Raw genomic sequence first — 18,597 nt, forward strand, 5'->3', positions numbered from 1 at the left:
CTAAGTCGAATACATACTCTTTTGTGGAAGTAACTGTATTACTGCAATATCATTGGTAGGTCTCTGAAGCAGTCACCGTGGTTTTAATTTTGAAAGATGTCGCGATGTCGGTATAATGTTTTCTAAAAGTCAAACTCGGACGGATATCATGGCTATGTAGGACTTACGATAAACATTATACTTATACAACCTTGTTACAAGAACTATGATATTTCTGTAAGTGCTATAGTCGTGTGTTGGATTATTTGAATATTTAGATACGTAACCATTCGTATGAAAAAGTTCTTGTGACATCAGAACAGTTTGTAGAGTCAAACCAACCATTCAGTTTCGTAGTGTGAGGATATCGAGTAAAGTCGATTACTTTGTGTGATGTAAATATCCTTCGTACTTTTGTAAGAGTTGTGAGGATGATCATCCGTATCCTACGAAGTAGCTAGTTGATACTACAAAATATTGAATGATCGCTAACACACTGAGTTCATAACCCAAGATAGTGAAAATTGTGTACTCTTAGACTAACATAATTCGTATCCAGCAAAACGATAGACACCAAAGGTTCGATGGAGTTTAAATCTAGATTGTATTAAGCGAAGTGATGAGTATCTCCAGTAATAAAGTCGAAACGACCAAAACAAATTTTCTGTGTCTTGTAAATAACTATTTGGTATGATATTACTTGAGTGTGTGACAATTCGTATCCGTCGAGGTTGAATGTTTAGCCATATCGAAATGAATCCAGATCACATGAAGTATACATTAATCACAATAGAATCGACGAGAATGTTAACCACGTAGAGTGTGTTTGTTTAAAAGTTATCTCCAATACGGTTACTTCGATCGGTATTAATTCCATGTCATACAAAAACATGTAACCTTTGTACAGTTTCGTAGTACGGGAATATCGAGTGAAGTTGATTATTTTTGTGTGACGAAAATATCTTGTATTGATATCGGACACTGGTTTCGTTACCCAAGTGAGTGAAAATTGTTCTTGGCTGGACAGATATGATTAGTATTTAGAAAAAACGACTCACACCGATTAAGCGACGCTGTTTCCTATCCAATGACTGAGTGAAATTTCTCAGGGGTTTGATTTACCGAGTTAATTGTCGGCGATTCAATCACATACAAGTATATGGTCTTTTAGTGACTGATTATTGTGACGACATTTACTTTGACGAATGGCAATGGAAAAATGTCCAATTTCTCTGATCGTGTGCGTTGCACAAATAGTTCTAGTATGTAATCAGTGAACGTCATGTAAATTGACAACGACTCTCAGTAGTTTGGTTAGATGATGGAGGTTCAAATCGATATCGCTACTACGAACAGCAATACAAACACATTTTTGTAGATTTCAGTGTAGCGCACATTTCGATATTATTAATGCTGAGAGGTTTCTGTATTACTCAAGTATAGTTGAATAGGTGGTGCCTGGCAAACATATTCCAATTTACTTTTGTAATGATCAAAGTGAGTGAGAAATGATGCGAACGGATTAAGCATTAATCAAATGGTGGTATGTCAATTCACCTAGTGTGATATCTTGACACCAGGTAATGCGCGAAAGTGTTTCAATTCTCACCGACAATAAAGTATTGCACCGGTTATTGTTCAACAAAGGAAATTGTTGTTTCATCTTTAGTCTTGTTTACTGCAGACATTTGTAAAATATTTCCTGATATCCACAATACTCTGCGTGGTTTGTACCAAGGCTGAATAATTTTCCAATCGAGAACATTTTAGACACACATAGTTTACAACTCAATATGTTAATAACAATGGTACTGAAAAGTTTGTTGCTGTCACAATAATCTTTACCACAACGCCGGGTCTAATTAACGCAAATAATTTAATAGTCAAGTCATGATCAACTATTACATATGTCAAATCAATGTGTCAATCCTTATGTTTACATCATGATAATTTTCAATATAACACCTGCGTTCGATTGTAAGAAATGAATTCTCAACATGTTGGGCAGACATTCAAATCTCGCATACTCAAACATATTATGTTAATCTCAAGTCGCGGGCACCGAGAAGTAATTACTTTTATCTTACAAAATATACCGCATAGTAATTTCTTTGTCTTACAGAATAGTAACGACTTTTCAAGTTGAATAAAAAAGACATGTAGGGATATGAATACAACCAGGCTTGTTATGGATTTTAGGTTTTAGTGCTTGTATGGATTCGTGTATGTTTGGCTGTTTTTCATATTGATATTGTTGAGTTGGTCGGTTAACGGATTTACTTGACAATGTTTTCGTGGTTGATTCTTTGAATATGGTAAGATGGTCAGATGTCGAGACGTAATAGTATTTCCGTTAACTCAATTACAACAAAACATAACCAGCATTCAAATAATCCGTAAGCTACAAGTGGATTTAAAACTTGATGCTGTTTTGTGGTTAACTCAAGTCAGTGGTCATATTTGTGTTGATTTCAGGAATGATCATGACGAGTTGCCTGGGTAGATTAGTTAATGTGGTTGTAACTACGACCGTACAGAGTTGCTGACACCCCAATATCTTTTACGCTGTAATATACGGATTTAATTGTGATAAATTAATTCTCAGTTATTGTTCGGACATTCAAATCTCGTATACTCAAAATATAATATGTCCAAGTCAAATCGTATATGTACCGATTAGTAAATACTTTGTCTTCAGAATAGTAACGACCTCTACAATCGAATAAAAAAGACCGATCATACGAATACAGCCAGGATGAATTAATTCAAGTTTGTGAGTTGTAGTGATATAATCAAGTAAGTGAAAACTAGATTTTTAACAATTGTTAATGTTGTGAAGAATTCTTTTGAGTATGGTAAGATGTTAAAATATCTCTTTGACAAACGGAAAGCGGGATCGCGAATAGAGTTGCAATGTTTCATTACTTGTTTCAAATCAATGTGCATATAATATCGAAATGGGACTGCGGGAAAGTTGGTAGTCATGTTTGTCAATCTATTTCAATTCAGACTATGTCAAAGTCCAAATATTTCATTTTGGATTGTTTGGATTTACCTTTAGTACATCCGCGAATGGACTTAAAGTTGGTAAATTACCAAAATGATTGAATATTATCGGGTTAGAGATAGTTGGTATTGATTCTATAACTGTTAAAACAGCGGCGTGGAATGTGTGAATAATTCAATGTGACTGAAAGTCGGCGTCAGTAATATTCAGGTTACGGTCGAATCAAAAGATCACGTTAAAAAGATTTCTCAAATTAATTAGAATTGTACCGGATCAACACATTCAAATACGAATCAACTTGAGCTGTGTAGTAAGTTTCATTTCATTCAATTGATACATTGCTTGAATATTCGCATGATTCTTATCATACAACTAAAGTCAAACATGGACAAAGTGTCAAAAACATATAGCGACCATACCAGAAAGTGTCAAATTGTTGGTTTACGAATCACCGTCTGCGACGACTCTGTGACAAACTAATTACGGAAATATTACCTTGTGAGTGGGCATGAGGGATCGCTTTGTCTGAAGCATTACCCTGTGAGTGTCGTAGGATTTTAAAATGATATCACACCCTTTTGAATAAGCGTTCACTTCACAAAGGATTAGGGTTAGAGCGGAAATAAGTGACAATTTGTCGCTATTCAAGTTACCGACACTGGCGGTCTGTTATTCGTTACTTATTAAATCGTACGAGTGAAATCAAGCTCTGTGCCAAACTGCTTACGAAAATTTCACCGCGTGAGCGATCGATATGCCTGTAACATCAAGTCGCGTATGTCTGAGACATTATCTTGTCAGCGAACGCAGGGTTTGCAAACTATTTCACACCTATTTGGAGTGTTAATATGTGAGCGCGGCTATTGTTGGTATTGCCGTCTACGCCGGTTCCGTGGTAAACTAATTACCAAGCGACTGATTCCTAGATTTAGCAAACTATTTCACACCCTTTTTGGTGAAAGTACGACACGCCGCTAGCATTCTATCAACGAAAGTACGAATCATCGCCGCGTCCATAAGAATAACGATATATCATTGTCGTACTCGCCGTAATTTGGAATATACACATTAACTAAGGACCAATCACTTGACTATTTACTTGATACATATTCAACATCGGGCGAGAGATGTCTATACCCGAAAGGGCGATTCACGGCCGCACCCATAAGACGCAATAGCCGCATGCCGCCCCGCCGTAAGACATAACGATATATCATTGTCGTACTCACCGTAAACGTTGGGATTAACTCGAATCGGTCATATATAATAATTTGTAATATACACATTAACTAAGAGTCAATCACGTGACTATTTACTTGATACATATTCAACACCGTGCGAGAGATGCCTATACCCACACAAGTACGACTTGTCAACCCGAGTTTTCGAGGCACCGTGTGAGAGATGCCTATACCTGAAAGTACGACCTGTCAACACGAGTTTTCGAGGCTCCGTGAGAGAGATGGCTATACCTAGAAGAGTCACCGTGTGAGAGATGCCTATACCTGAAAAGGTAACCATGTCACCACCAGTTTTCACGGCACCGTGTGAGCGATCCCTATACCGAAAAGGGTTACCGTGTGAGAGAGCCCATAAGACACAATGGCACCGTGCGAGCGGAAGGGGGGGTCAAAAGGGTCACCGTGCCAACACGAGTTTTCGCGGCACCGTGCCACCGCGCCCATAAGAGCCCCACCCACCTCACGACCGATCATACTAACTACTCACGTGATACGAACCCCATGCGAAACAGTTTCCAACGTTTTTATAATTAAAATACAATCGTAACCAACTAAAACCAACAACTGGATGCTGTATTATCTATTGGATTGCGAGAATAAATAGCGAGAAGCAATTCGCGTGACACCAGAGCCCATCCTTGATTGTGAATGAGTGCGATGTTTCCAGTAATCCATCGAATATGACACCAGAGCAAGTCACTCTCACGGCGCCTTGATTAACAAAGTCAGTAGCAGTCACATTCCTAACATCCTAGACTCTAGCAATTACCTAAACATCGATTTCATAGCTAACATAGCTGTGCCAAAATGAGTTTAATACTATTGCAACATATAAAAACTCGAGGCGCGAGGCTATTATCTCCATTTGATATGAGTCCAGTGCGTAGTAAGGGGGAAAGTGTAAAGTATGAAGTTATCCTACGAATTCGGTACGATCGCAATTATGGGACAAAGTATCCTGTATTTTTTTTTTCGAATATTCGTAACCCGAAAACTATAACTATGTAATTGTGTTATTTAATTGTTTGAGTGTAGAATTAATAATTATTTTCCCGGTTCTGTCCGTAATGACAGATGAACAAAAATGTATTTATATGTCAAATTAAAGATAGTTCGAAATTTCATGCTGGTGACGTCATACTTTGTGATACGATTGTTGATATGCAATGTTCTTTCCAATTCTCTACTAGTTGCTGACGATTACCCCTGACGAGTGTCAGCCGAAAATATTCGGGTTCATTTCAATATGAATATACTATTTAAAGATAGTTACGAAGATCACTTTCAAAAGCAAGTCCCGTGTTGACTGAGCACGGCCTAACCTGCGTAATCGTCGAGGTATTGAAGTAAGGGCGCATGATCTCACGATCTGATTTAAAAACGTGTCTGTGTTACGACCTTTCCCATGTTGATCTCCATATGGGTATAGTTTTGAAAACGCAGTCTTAATTCGTTCGCATGGACTGTCAAAAGATGCGAATTGAGCTACGCTGCAGGTTCAGAGAGCTTGATTCGTATTGATGCATACCTGGAGGTATCAATTTTCGAAAGAATAAGCGTTGTTTTGCATCATTGGATGCAAATTATAGTATTGATATGAAAATGCGATACTAACCCTTTGTTTACTAGAAGATCCCGTTTTTAGAGAATATCATGACATGGCACCCTACCCCATATTATAAGGCCTCAAGTTTAGGCCAAGAACAATTCGTAGAAGTTGTATTGGATATGGTGTCATCACTTTGCGCGATTAGTAAACGTTAATAACAAATATTGTGGATCGTAAAAGTTATATTTAGTGGAGCTTTATTTTGGGAAAATAGAGGCTTTAATCCACTTGCTTTTATGCTTCAACATGTATGTTCTGCAGACAAAAGAATTGAAAGTAATTAGAACTCAAGGTATAATGCTCGCAATTGAAACTGAAATACAAATACCACTTCTAAAGAGCGAAAAATATATTTCATGTCTTTTGTCCATAAAGCTTTAAAGGTGATTTAGTAAAACAGGTGTAACGTTTAAAAAAGCTGGATTTTCCAGATTAGCAAGACACGCATAGATTACGATATGACCGGTAACTGCTAGATTGCGAAACGGTAGTTTCAAACGTTATGGTGGGCCATGTTTATTCAGACGAAATATTTGATATGGGCGACAATGCGTTGTGAGAGGAACCAAGAAATCCGGTGCCCAAATTATATTCACTGATATTTTCATGAAAACCTACTTGTCACTCCATCACTAGGCCGAAGCGCAACAAAGTGTCTGGGCTTTACTTGACCTTTATGAATATTAAATGTTGGTATTCCGTGAAAACAACCCCTAAATTCCCCAGGCTATCTTTCGTATTGGGGGATTAAACTACTTCTACTTGACAAACTGAAAATAGCGAAAAGTAAGTAAGTAGATCACAAAATATCACGAAGTAGAAGTAGAAGTAGAAAAATCAGATCTACTTGAGTAAGTGTCAGAAGTAGAGGAAAACTACTTGAGTACTTCGAAAAAGTAGAAGTATTTCGTTACTGACCACCTCTGTATATGGGTTTAATTTTAGCAAGTCGTGAATAACGGAATTGGCAAAAATACGATGGTTTCCGATTGAATACGGCAAAGAGCCGATCAAACGTTGGCGCTAACGACGATATAACTTGACACTTGCTTTGGTCGTAATCTGGCGTTATCCCTGTGTATGCGCTGTGAGTGATCTAATGAGATGTTCAATTGTAAACCTGGACGTTGGAATTTAGTTTATTATCAATAAATTACGAGTAGAGTTTCTTTCAAGTCCGGGGACCTGTTGGGTCAGAAGTGACACAGCAGTGCGACCATAGATATTTCAATGATTTATTTGCGTAACAGGGGCCTACGATACGAAACGATACCGAATATCGTAGGCCCCGGTGTAACTAAGATATTTTCTAGGGATGGTGTGAACGTAATTTCGGACCTCCATTCAAGCCCCCTCCCCCTATTGGGGGTTTTGAGTGCGACTCTGTTGGTCCTGCATATATACCTTATCAATATAAGATTTGCTGGTGGAGCTGATAAAGGCGGTGTCTTCAAACATTTAGAAGGCACGCAATGATTCCTATTGAGCTATATGTTCATACCACACGATAAGACTATTCACGAGTGTCGGGAACGTGAGCGTATCGGCGGGCCACTTGTACTTATTTGGTTGAAGCATGCCGTTATTTAGTGACCTCCGGTCGGCTCCGGAGAAAGTTGTCGCCACTTAAAGGATCGCTCACACGTACCGCAACCTAGTAAAAGAGAAATGTCCATGGTGGGATTCGCACGATTCTAAATTTGCATTTATTCACGGGCGCAATATTTATTGCCTCAGCTCGTCGCATTGGTACGCTTGGGACTCAGGTTGCAAAGACTGGGCCGTATGCGCGATCTTCGACCAATAAGGTTCTATCGCCGGCGATCTTTCTGGGATCGCACTTCGTGTTAGCTAAACCTATCTGCATTAGGTGTCTTTTTGGCGCCGAAAATCTGGTGCCTAATAGTTCCGCAAACGCAGGCAGCACACAGTCACATTCAATTCTGTACATCAGGCGTATGTTTATTTAGGCCTATTATTTATTTTGATTTATCGAGAGACGAGTAGTAAACAATCAAATAACTATACAAATTATATATCGCGCAAAGCAAATATTAATTTACGAAAAAGTCCGAAAAATTGTGGAGAGCCCATGGCCCTTTTGGCCCCTCCTGGCTTCGGCAATGCCACCTATACAAGGAATAAATCGTAAATGAATTTATTAACGTTATGTAGCCTATACTTTGATAGTTGTTGAAGTCGATGAGACATCTGTGGTCGATCAAAGTTTTCAACTATAGTTCTTTGAGCTTTGCCTGCGTGTAGGACGTGGTAAATCCTGCACGTGAACATAAATTAGATTGTACCGCAGATTTATCTTGTTAATGTTCATGGCCGGAAATGTATGCTCGCAAATGTATGTAGAGTAGTAGACCCGCGTGCCACAGTATCATGTAAAACCGGAAATCGTCTGCGAGCCGCTCAAAATCCCGTTGCGGACCGATATCTGGCTGATTGAGCGATTCCGGGGACATGAGCGGAATATAATTTACACTTACGTAATCAGTACAGCACAATGTGTTTGAACTGCAGCCCTAGCTTTAAAGATTATCGAATCCACCATTATTAAACTGCAGCACGGTAATATTTTATTCGTGTTGTGTGCTTATTCGGCTATTTCGTAGTCAAGTGTGTCTAACTCAACGTTATACCACATCCACAGGTAGAGCGGATGTAAGACATCCTGCATACCGGAAGTGTGAATTGTTATTGCCGCTCGAGAAACTGTGTCGGTCTTTGTTACGTCACAAGCGCAACACAATTCGGATATTTCGAAGTTGAATAGTTGATTACTAACGTTTGGTCCTGATGAAAGTCATTCGAAATGCATTGAGTGGAATAAAATAGGGTGTATGAATATGTTGTTTGCTGTGATATGAAAATTATGCACATTTTAAAGTGAATTTAAATCACAAAAATGCACCAAACTTCAACAAATTCCAGTAGGTGTCGCTCTAGGAGCCTTCGTATATAAATAGGCTTGAAAAAGCGCGGCGTCGCAGAAATTTTAACTCACGAACGCGAGTCACGTCTGCTTCTCGAATTCAGCGATTATAGCTCGAACTTCAGATTTCAAAAAGTGAATACTTTGGATATGGATTTTCAAAAGTGAGTAGCTCTATTTCTAGTTGCACATTTGAAAAAGAATTTGGGTTTTCGACCAACTAGAAAGCACTTGTCATTTGATATTTGCTGTGATGTTCTTGATAGCATCATGGCGGAGCGTCGGTCGGCGGGCTCCATCCCCGCCCGGGTTAGACTAAAGGCTTGATTATTAACAGTTGTATCGATGACTGCCCCGCTTGTCGCTCAGCATTACCGGCATAGCTTGGAAGGGCGATGCGAGATTTAGAAAGCCTAATACAAAGCTAAATATCCATCTTCCTTGTCCAGCGGCACATGCACATCATGCACTGCTCCTGGAAGGAATATGAGTATAGGGAAATGTCACAAATTAGATTTGAAGTAGATAACCAGCATTATGTTCTACTTCATGTGATAGAATTATAAGCGGAAGTCTGTTTTCAGATCCAGCGAGTATAGCATCTAGAATTGGCACTTGTTCGCACAGCGATTTGTGATGCGTGACTTTTGTTTCAGTCTCTTTAATTGACTTTATGGTTGTATAAATAAAATAAAAATACATTAAAGATTACCGTACTTTGTGTCTTTTTTTCGTTAAACTTGTGAAAATTCGTTGGATCGATAACAACAGATATCTCATTTCTACCAAGTTTTGTATTTTTGTAATACAAGGCATCTACGGCAAAAATAGTATTGAAACTGTGATTCTCTTGAACATGCCTCTTCAATTGCACTTGATGAAAATACTGAGTCAGTCGAGACTTCAAAGATATCTCTGTTGTTAGTGAGTTTCATATGCTTCATTACGACCAATCTAGCTTGACAATGCTTGTGTACAAATAACTCATTCTGGCAATGAGCATATAGTTTGAGTACCGTACTTGAAATAATCATATCGTAATACTTGACTCGAATAATTAGAGTCATTACTCGATTCAGGTTGGATTGCTTGTATCATTGTAACCATCATCCAGCACTGTCCATTAGTAATTTTGAGTACCAGTGAGGCGTCTTTACATTTTCATTAGTTCGATTTTAACCGGCCTATTTACAAACAGGGTCCAGGAACCCAAGGAAAGCGAGGGGGAAGGTATGTATGACTTGACGTTGCTCTATCTTCTCTGATCTTGGGCGGATGGATAGAACATGCGCGTCTTTTTCAGGTGACGAGATTTCATCCACCTGCAGTGGGGTGTCAAGTGACCACTCGTATTCTATGGGTAACCGACTACCAGGAAGTGTGGTCCAACCAAAAAAGAAATTTCCCAGGTGAAAGAGTTTTTGAAAAATTTTTGCTTGAGTTCGTATTGGTTATATTTGACGCCTAAATAAAATCTACCCCAACAATGGCATATTCTACTTGTGCAAAGTTTGGAACAAACCGGGATGGAATTCTTGATCCTTGCATATTCACATTTCACACACATAGTTTGAATGTGATTTCCTATAGTAGCAATTCATGCCTGGCACGAGAAAAATCTCATTGAGGAGTATTAGAATACATGTGTTGTACATGGTAAAGAGTAAACATAATTTGTCTACATGATAAGATATAGACGCAAAGCAGAGAGACAAATGTATCATGTCATCATGAAACCTGTAGCTATCGTATACCAAGCCTCATATAAACATTTCTAGTCAGCATCATATGTTAACAATGTAATCCATAGCTTTCAATTTAGGAATAAAACTGCCATTTTGTAAAATATATTCAAACCCAGTGGTTACCAACCTTTTTTAACTCGTACACCCATTGACCGAGATTGGAGCCTAAATTTCCCCTCGTTGAAATCATCTCTCTCTACTCGGCTTCAATCTTTAGCATTATTTCTCGATTCTGATTCGATTACTCGAATGATTGTATTCATCATCCAGCGCCATCCAACGTTGCGTTTGAGTACTAGTGAGGAGTTTATTTTCCTTAACGTTTCTGGTTGGTTTGATTTTAATCTGTAATCAACAAACAGCAAAAAGAGAACACGCAGTCCCTTTGCCGTGGCGGTAAGAAAACAACAGGATTTGGCAGGACCGAGTACCAGAAGATCAGCAAGGTGGGCAGTTGTTATTCGTGAATTTTATAAATACATAACTGATTGCACATAGAACATTTTAATTTGTGAAATCTGATATGATAATGACTCGAGATCATGTTCTTCTTTGAACGTAAAATGGCAAGATCTTTGTGTTGTAAATTGATCGCGCTGCTATGCTTTTGGTAATCAAGAACAAATTATACCTTGGTTTCTCTTTCTGCTGTTATCTTTGCTTATCAAAGTGGTGCTAGGCCTATATCATGGCTTTCAATACAACATCCATCATAAAAGAATATTCATTGAACTCGTAGAATTTTCGGGTGCCTCTTTTCAAGAGTTAGCTGCACACTTCTTACAATGGATGTTGTATTGATAGCTATATTCAAGTTCTGTACCACGAACCAGCTAATTAGGAATTGCCTATATCTTAACAATACAACTGGTTTCTTAGGGTGTGCTATGGCTATGGGCTGAAATATAAAAAGATTGAAACGTCGGGTATAACATATTCTGACGGGATGCATTACCATGTGTGAAACTGGTCCTGTTGTATGGTATCAAGTTGAGGTTGCTACTTATTTGAATGCGAAATCATAAGGTCTCCTGCTACGACATTGGCGGGGTTATGTATGGTGTTGTTATTATGTGCGAGATTGTGTGATTCTTGCAGTAGAGGCATTTGTACATATATTTAGCCTTACAAATCTGATATAATTTATAACATCCTGTTCGCGAAACGCCCCCTTTTATTTCTCTGTATGAAACATGCTTGCGAAATATGATTTGATATATATGTGTTACAGTAACTGAATTCATTTTCGAATATCGCTACAAGTCATTTTTTGTTAGTAGCAGGTGTGAGGAGACCGTGCGGTCTAAGGAAGAGAAAACGAAGTGTCTGCAGACCTTATTGGACTCTCATTCGTCGGCAGCAAAACCCACTGCTCAGCAGCTTTCAAAAAGTAAGTCCAACTGTAGGAGTATTAATTACCAACCTAAGGATAGATATGCAGCTCCTGTCGTCAAGCTAACATACACAATGAGGTCGACTGCTGGGCCGGGCAAAATTGGTGTTATTGGCAGTCCTATAGCGGGCAACCCGAGCGCTAAAATTCAATCAAACTTGACTTCATCGCAAGCTAGTGTCGTACTTTAAAAATATATAATAAAATCAGGCCAGTTTATTGGAACCAACCTCAAAATAGCCCTCAAAATCTGAACATCAGGATCGTTGCAAAGACTGGTGCCGGTAGTTTGTTCAAGTTTGGTGATAATGCTGTGGGTTAATCATGACTTCAGAGAGGTGTCGTTTCCGCTACTTGCATGGAGTTGTACGACGTTTATCGTAAGCTGTGTTATGACCGATCGAGGTTTCAAGGATATCACTCGATTAGGATAACTATAATTCTCGTTGATAAATTCACTCTTAAGCATCAGTCACGTACGTAAAATCGTATGGCGTATAGGGCGCGTAAAGCATTTCTTTAGTTTCTCTCCTTTCTCTTCTCTTCTCTCATTTGCTCGGCGTAAAGAGCCTCCTCTCTCTCGTTTTTTACGCGGACCTTACACAGACCTTACATGGAGAGAGCGATTCGTACGAGCGTATTGTGGACTTGCCGAGCTAAATTGTGAGAATTGATAGCTGCAATAAGGGGTCGCAAGAGGCTCGGCTGACGCTTGGCAGCGACAACATGCGTTACCTTTATTCTCACTTTTCGTTCAGCGATGACGTAATCTCTCGTTTTGGCCAATTTAGTGAGAGAGTGAGAATCGTACGAGGTACGATTTTACGAGAATGTGACCCAGTCTTTAGTGACAAGGATCATATAATTTCAGTACTCGACTCGAATCATCAGAACTAATACTCTATTCAGATTCCAGCAATCGCATTCCAGGATTGCCACCAAGGGGCTCTTCCAGGCAAGGTACTAGACACGGGAAAAGGCCCGTCTCGCCATCACCTGGTAGAAGTGGGCCTGCGCCAAAGCGTCCCTCGGCACCTGAATATGGATATGAAGGTCAGTATGAGATTACGCTGGTCTGCAGCCAAATTGCTTCTGAGATCAGAATTGGAAAACTAGAAAATCTTCAACTTAACGAAATGGATTAGAATTACAATTAGAATTAGAGATATGCGGTTTTGCCAAATTTCATTTAGAATTAAAAATACACATTTTTTCCAAATTAGATTAGTATTAGAATAAGAGCTACACAGTTTTACCAAATCAGATTAGAATTAGAATTGCACAATTTTTTACGAAGTAGATAAGAATTAGTTTATTCGCATATTTTGATTGAAATTCCGAATGAGAAAGACTTAGCAGCAAAATTCAAGTTCAGCCCATAGCAAATCAAGCATGAGAACGATCAACTTCTGTACACCAAGCTTGGCTGATTTAATGAAACTCTCTCTCTTTTTCCCACCATACAGTTCTCTCGCATCCTTGTCTGAAAACTCTTTCCGATGGAGGTGATGTTGCACGCGCACTTGCGAGTTCTTGAGCTGAGTTCCAGTAACTCAAAACATCACATTTTGTGTTCTCAAGCTCTGCTGAGAAATATCTTTCCACTTCATTCCCTAATATATTTTCTTTAGATAGATCTGAAGCAATCTTCCTCTTTTTTCTTGATGTAGTTGAGAGCATGTGTGAAAAGACCTGTGTTAACTAAGGCTTTTTCTTCAGTAGTGCCGTTCTGTTGGTGATTATAACTAGAAATTGTTCACAGGCTACAAGCTCCTATGCCTGCATGGGTATTTTATTCGTCTCAATAACTACTATGACTGTATGATGTATGACGTCCTGCAAAATGTCCCAGACATATAGCATTGGAAATATTTGACACCAAAATTCAGTTGCGAATTCAACAACAGATCACAGATCACGGGAGCCAACTACAAGACCTGCTGGGAAGGCCAGGTCAAAGTCGACGCCCAAGGCCAAGTTGACGTCAAAGTCGACTTCCAAGGCCAAGTTGACGTCAAAGTCGACGTCCAAGGCCAAGTTGACGTCAAAGTCGACGTCCAAGGCCAAGTTGACGTCAAAGTCGATGTCCAAGGCCAAGTTGACGTCCAAGTCGATGCCGAAGACCAAGTTAACGTCAAAGTCGACACTAAAGACCAAGCTGACGTCGAAGTCGACACCCAAGGCCAAGTTGACGTCAAAGTCGATGCCGAAGACCAAGTTGACGTCACAGTCGACGCCAAAGTCGACACCAAAGACCAAGTTGACGTCGAAGTCGACGCCAAAGGCCATGTCGACGCCAAAGTCGACGCCAAAGACCAAGTCGTCCAGGTGAGCTTGTGCTCTGTAAATAAGTTTTGCCCTGGGTTCTAATGACTCTAGTTGCAATTTTTCTTTGAGTTGACTTGAGTCAATTTGTGTATTAACCCGACCAAGTCATATGACATTCAATATGGCAGGAGTGGACGATTATTATCCCCGCGGGCCAAATGATCGCAGAAAATACGTTGGTGGGCCTATATCCTGTTTTTTTTGTATTTCTAAATGGAAAGCAGTGAGTTACATACATGGTGGCCTGTGGATCTGTTGGTATTTGACAACGAGGAAGTGTTGGTTAATTATCGCAGTCATAATTCAAAACAATGGTCCACACCACATGATACATTTTGAACGCTTTTTCAACCCGCTGATACGATTTTTTATTAGGATAATGAAAAATGTATTGAAGATACTACAAAGCTTGTCTTGGTTGCTGCCTCTGGAGCAGTCTACAGCCTGGTGAAATAGACTTTTTTGTTGATGGAAAGTAGCAGTGCTTCCGAAACGCGCCCTCCCTTAGCCGAGTGTCTGTCTTTGTCTTTTTGCCATAACACCGACTTAAATTATACTCCACGGCGACCTGCTCGCGACATACTAATAAGACGGGTTCTCCCTCGACTCCAATAAACGAAGATTTAGTGCGCCTAATATTCTTGGAATTTCAGCCACCCGTCCGCTCATCGTTTCATCACCTGTTCAATTACACTTGGTGAAAATGCTGAGTCATTTACGACTTCTCAGATATCTCTGTTCCACAAACGTTAGTTTTGTATGCTTCAATACGACCAATCTAACTTGAGAAGGCCCGAGTCGAACTAACTCTTGCTGGGAATGAGCATATAGTTTAAGTACTTGCAATATTCATCAAGTCGTACTTGACTCGAATCATTAACATAATTTTTCGATTCAGACTCGAGTGTTCGTATCATTGGCATCATCATCCAACACTGTCCATTGGTAGTTTCGAGTACCAGTGAGGCGTCTTTACATTTTTATTAGTTCGATTTTAACCTGCCTATTTACAAACAGGGTCCAGGAACCCAAGGAAAACGAGAGGGAAGGTGCGTATGACTTGACGTTGCTCTCTCTTCTCTGATCTTGGGCCGATGGTTAGCACATGTTTTTTTTTTCAGGTGACGAGATTTCCTCCACCTGCAGTGATGTGTCGAGTCACGACACGTATTCTATGGGTAAGCTACTACCAGGAGGCGCGCGTCAACTAAAAAAGAAATTTCCTCCCAGGTGAAAGAGTTTTTGAAAAATTTCTGCTTGAGTTCGTTCGTATCGGCAATATTCAACGCCTAAATAAAATCTACCCCAAGAAGGGCATATTCTACTTGTGCAAAGTTCGAAACAGAGCGGGATGATATTGTACGACCTTGCTTATTCACATTGCACACACATTGTGTAAATGTGATTTCGTATTGTAGCAATTCATGCCTGGCACCAGAAAAATCTCATTAAGAAATATTAGAATAAAATTGGTGTACTTGGTAAAGAGTAAGCATAATGTCTAAGTTATAAGATATAGACACAATGCAGAGAGACTAATATATCATGTCATCATGAAACCTGTAGCTATCGTACCAAGCCCCATATAAACATTTCCAGTTAGGAGCATGTGTTAACAATGTAATTCACTGCTTTCAATTTAGAAATAAAACTCCCATTTCGTAAAATATACTCTTACCCAGTGGTTACCAGCCTTTTTTTTATCTTGTGGACCCATTGGCCGAGAATGGAGCCTAAATTTCCCCTCTCTACTCGGCTTCAATCTTTAGAATTATTACTCGATTCTGATTCGAGTACCCGAATGATTGTATTCATTATCCAGCGTCATCCAATGGTGGTTTTGAGTACTAGTTAGGAGTATATTTTCCCTAACGTTTCTGGTTGGTTCGATTTTAACCTGCAATCAACAAACAGCAAAAAGAAAGCATGCAGTCCCTTTGCCGCGGCAGGAAGAGAACAGCAGGATTTGGCAGGACCGAGTACCAGAACACCCGCAAGGTGGGCAGTCGTTATTCCAACAACCAATCTAATTCGTCGTCAATTTTATAAATGCATAACAGAACATAGAACATTTTAATTTGCGAAATCTGATTTGATAATGACCCAAGATCAAGTTCTTATTTTAACGTAAAATTGTATAGGCGTATAGTGTTGTTATTATGTCGAGATTATCTGATTCTTCCAGTGGGGGCATTTGTACATATATTTTGCCCAATAAATCCAATATAATTTATAACATGTTTTCGTAACGGCCCTTTTTTTTCTCCGTTGGCTACGCGCGTTGTTGTGGTGTGTTTGCTTGCCTCACCTCAAAATATGAAACATGCTGGCGAAATATGCTGTGTTATATATGTGTTACAGTAACTGAATTTATTATTGAAGATCGCCACTAGTCATTTTTTGTTAGTAGCAGGTGTGAGGAGACCGTACGACCTGAGGGTGAGAAAACGAAACGTCTGCACCCCTTATTGGACTCTCTTCCCTCGGCAGCAGAACCCACGGCTCAACAGCTTTCAAAAAGTGAGTCCAACTATGGGACCATAGGTTACAAACCCGAGGATAGATATGCAGCTCCTGTCCTCATGCTCACGTGCTCAGGGATCAGTTTTCGGGCCCCTGCTGTTCATAACCCAAATCTTGCCTGTGCATTGAAACCAACCGCAAATTAGGTTTCAAGGATTTCACTGTACTATGAAAACTATGACCTCGTTGATAAATTCACTCTTAGTGACAAGTAGCGTATGATTTCAGTACTTGACTTGAATCATCATAATTAATGCCCTATTCAGATTCCAGCAGCCGCATTCCAGGATCGCCACCAAGGGGCTCTTCCAGTCAAGATATTGAAAGCCGGAAAAGGCCCGTCTCGCCATCATCTGGTGGGAGCGGGGCTGCGCCAAAGCCACCCTCGGCACCTGAAAATGGATATGAAGGTCAGTATTAGATTACGCCAGTCAACAGCCAAATTGCTTCTAAGACCAGACTTGCAAGCTATAAAATCTTTTGTTATACGGGATGGATTACGATTAATATTAGAATTAGAGATATACAGTTTTTTTTCGAATTAGAATTAGCGCTACACAGTATTTCCGAATTAGATTATACTTAAAAATACACAATTTCTTTTCAAATTAGATTAGTATTAGAAGAATAGCTACACAGGTTTACCAAATTACATTAGATTTAGAATGGCACAATTATTTCCAAATTAGATTTGTACTAGAATTAGAGCTACATATTTTTTTCCAAATTACTTCAGAATTAGAATTACAGCTACACAATTTTTCAAATTAGATTAGTATTAGAATTTGCAGAGCTACATGTTTTTTTTTCAAATCAGATTAGAATTAGTTAATGCGCAAATCTTAAATGAAATTCCGAATGAGAAAAAATTAACAGCAAAATTCAAGTTCAGCTCAACAAATCAAGCATTAGAATGATTAATGTCTGTACACCAAACTTGGCTCGTTTAATGAAACTCTCTCTCTCTCTCTCTTTCGCGCTATACAGTTCTCGTGCATCCTTTGCTGAAATCTCTTTTTGATGGAGACGGAGAGCAGTAGCGAAATTCCATGATCTCAAGCTCTGTTGTGAAATATCTTTTCACTTCATTCCCTACTATATTTTCTTTGGACATATTTGAAGCAATCTTCCTCTTTTTTCTTGATGTGGTGGAGAACATGTGTTAACTATGTCTTTTTCTATGGTGCTGTTCTGACTACAGGTTGTTCGCAGGCTACAAGGCACTATGCCAGCATGGCTATTTTATTCGTCACAATAACTACTATGACTGTACGGTATAAGTAACGCGATGGCGGTTTGGAATTGAATTTCTCAGAGCGAGAGGAATATTCTTGTTGACGCTCTTCAAAATTTCGCGGACATATAGTATTGGAAATATTTGACACTAAACTTCAGTTGCAAAATCAATGACAGATCACAGATCACAGGAGCCAACTACAAGACCTGCTGGGAAGGCCAAGTCCGAGTCGACTCCCAAGTCAAAGTTGATGCCTAAGTTGAAGTCGACGCTCAAGTCAAAGTCGACTCCCAAGATTATGTCGTTCAGGTAAGGTTGTGCCCGGTGAATAAGTTTGGCCTTGGGTTATAATGACGCGTGTTGCAATTTTTTTTTACTCGACTCGAGTCATTTTGTTATACATGGAAAATCACGTAACTCGACTTGATTCACTTTGTGTATTTACCCGACCAAGTCATATGAGCCGAGACATTCAATATGTCAGGGGTGGGTAATCATTTTCCCCGCGGGCCAAACGAAAGCAGAAAATACGTTGGTGGGGCGAATCAAAATTTTTTAACTATATCCTACGTTGTTTTAATTGTATTTCTA

At 39.4% G+C, this 18,597-nt stretch overlaps 1 protein-coding gene across 2 annotated transcripts; it reads left to right on the forward strand.

The window, feature by feature from the left end:
* Positions 1-8,082: 8,082 nt before the first annotated feature.
* On the forward strand, positions 8,083-18,470 carry LOC145433751 (uncharacterized). 2 transcript variants are annotated; one of them, XM_080310954.1, is made up of 13 exons: positions 8,083-8,944; positions 9,979-10,010; positions 10,084-10,189; positions 10,888-10,971; positions 11,806-11,915; positions 12,828-12,971; positions 13,826-14,246; positions 15,264-15,295; positions 15,368-15,476; positions 16,161-16,244; positions 16,654-16,766; positions 17,036-17,179; positions 18,183-18,470. In XM_080310954.1, exons 1-13 carry the CDS (start codon positions 8,931-8,933, stop codon positions 18,317-18,319), a joined length of 1,530 nt encoding a protein of 509 aa, XP_080167080.1. In that variant the 5' UTR covers positions 8,083-8,930; the 3' UTR covers positions 18,320-18,470. The 2 variants fall into 2 exon arrangements, with proteins under 2 accessions (XP_080167080.1, XP_080167086.1); XM_080310960.1 differs by having other exon boundaries at positions 16,657-16,766.
* The last annotated feature ends 127 nt before the right edge of the window (positions 18,471-18,597 follow it).

This window comes from Botryllus schlosseri, chromosome 1 (assembly GCF_051294905.1).
Source record: "Botryllus schlosseri isolate E-star chromosome 1, Bs_hap1, whole genome shotgun sequence".
Taxonomy (NCBI): Eukaryota; Metazoa; Chordata; class Ascidiacea; order Stolidobranchia; family Styelidae; genus Botryllus; species Botryllus schlosseri.

Bases quoted from the DNA above. Each gene is read 5' to 3' on its own strand.
- LOC145433751 (XM_080310954.1), top strand. The intron at 10,972-11,805 runs GTGGGCAGTTGT...TTTTGTTAGTAG, and splicing joins AGTACCAGAAGATCAGCAAG to CAGGTGTGAGGAGACCGTGC. The intron at 15,296-15,367 runs GTGCGTATGACT...TTTTTTTTTCAG, and splicing joins CAAGGAAAACGAGAGGGAAG to GTGACGAGATTTCCTCCACC.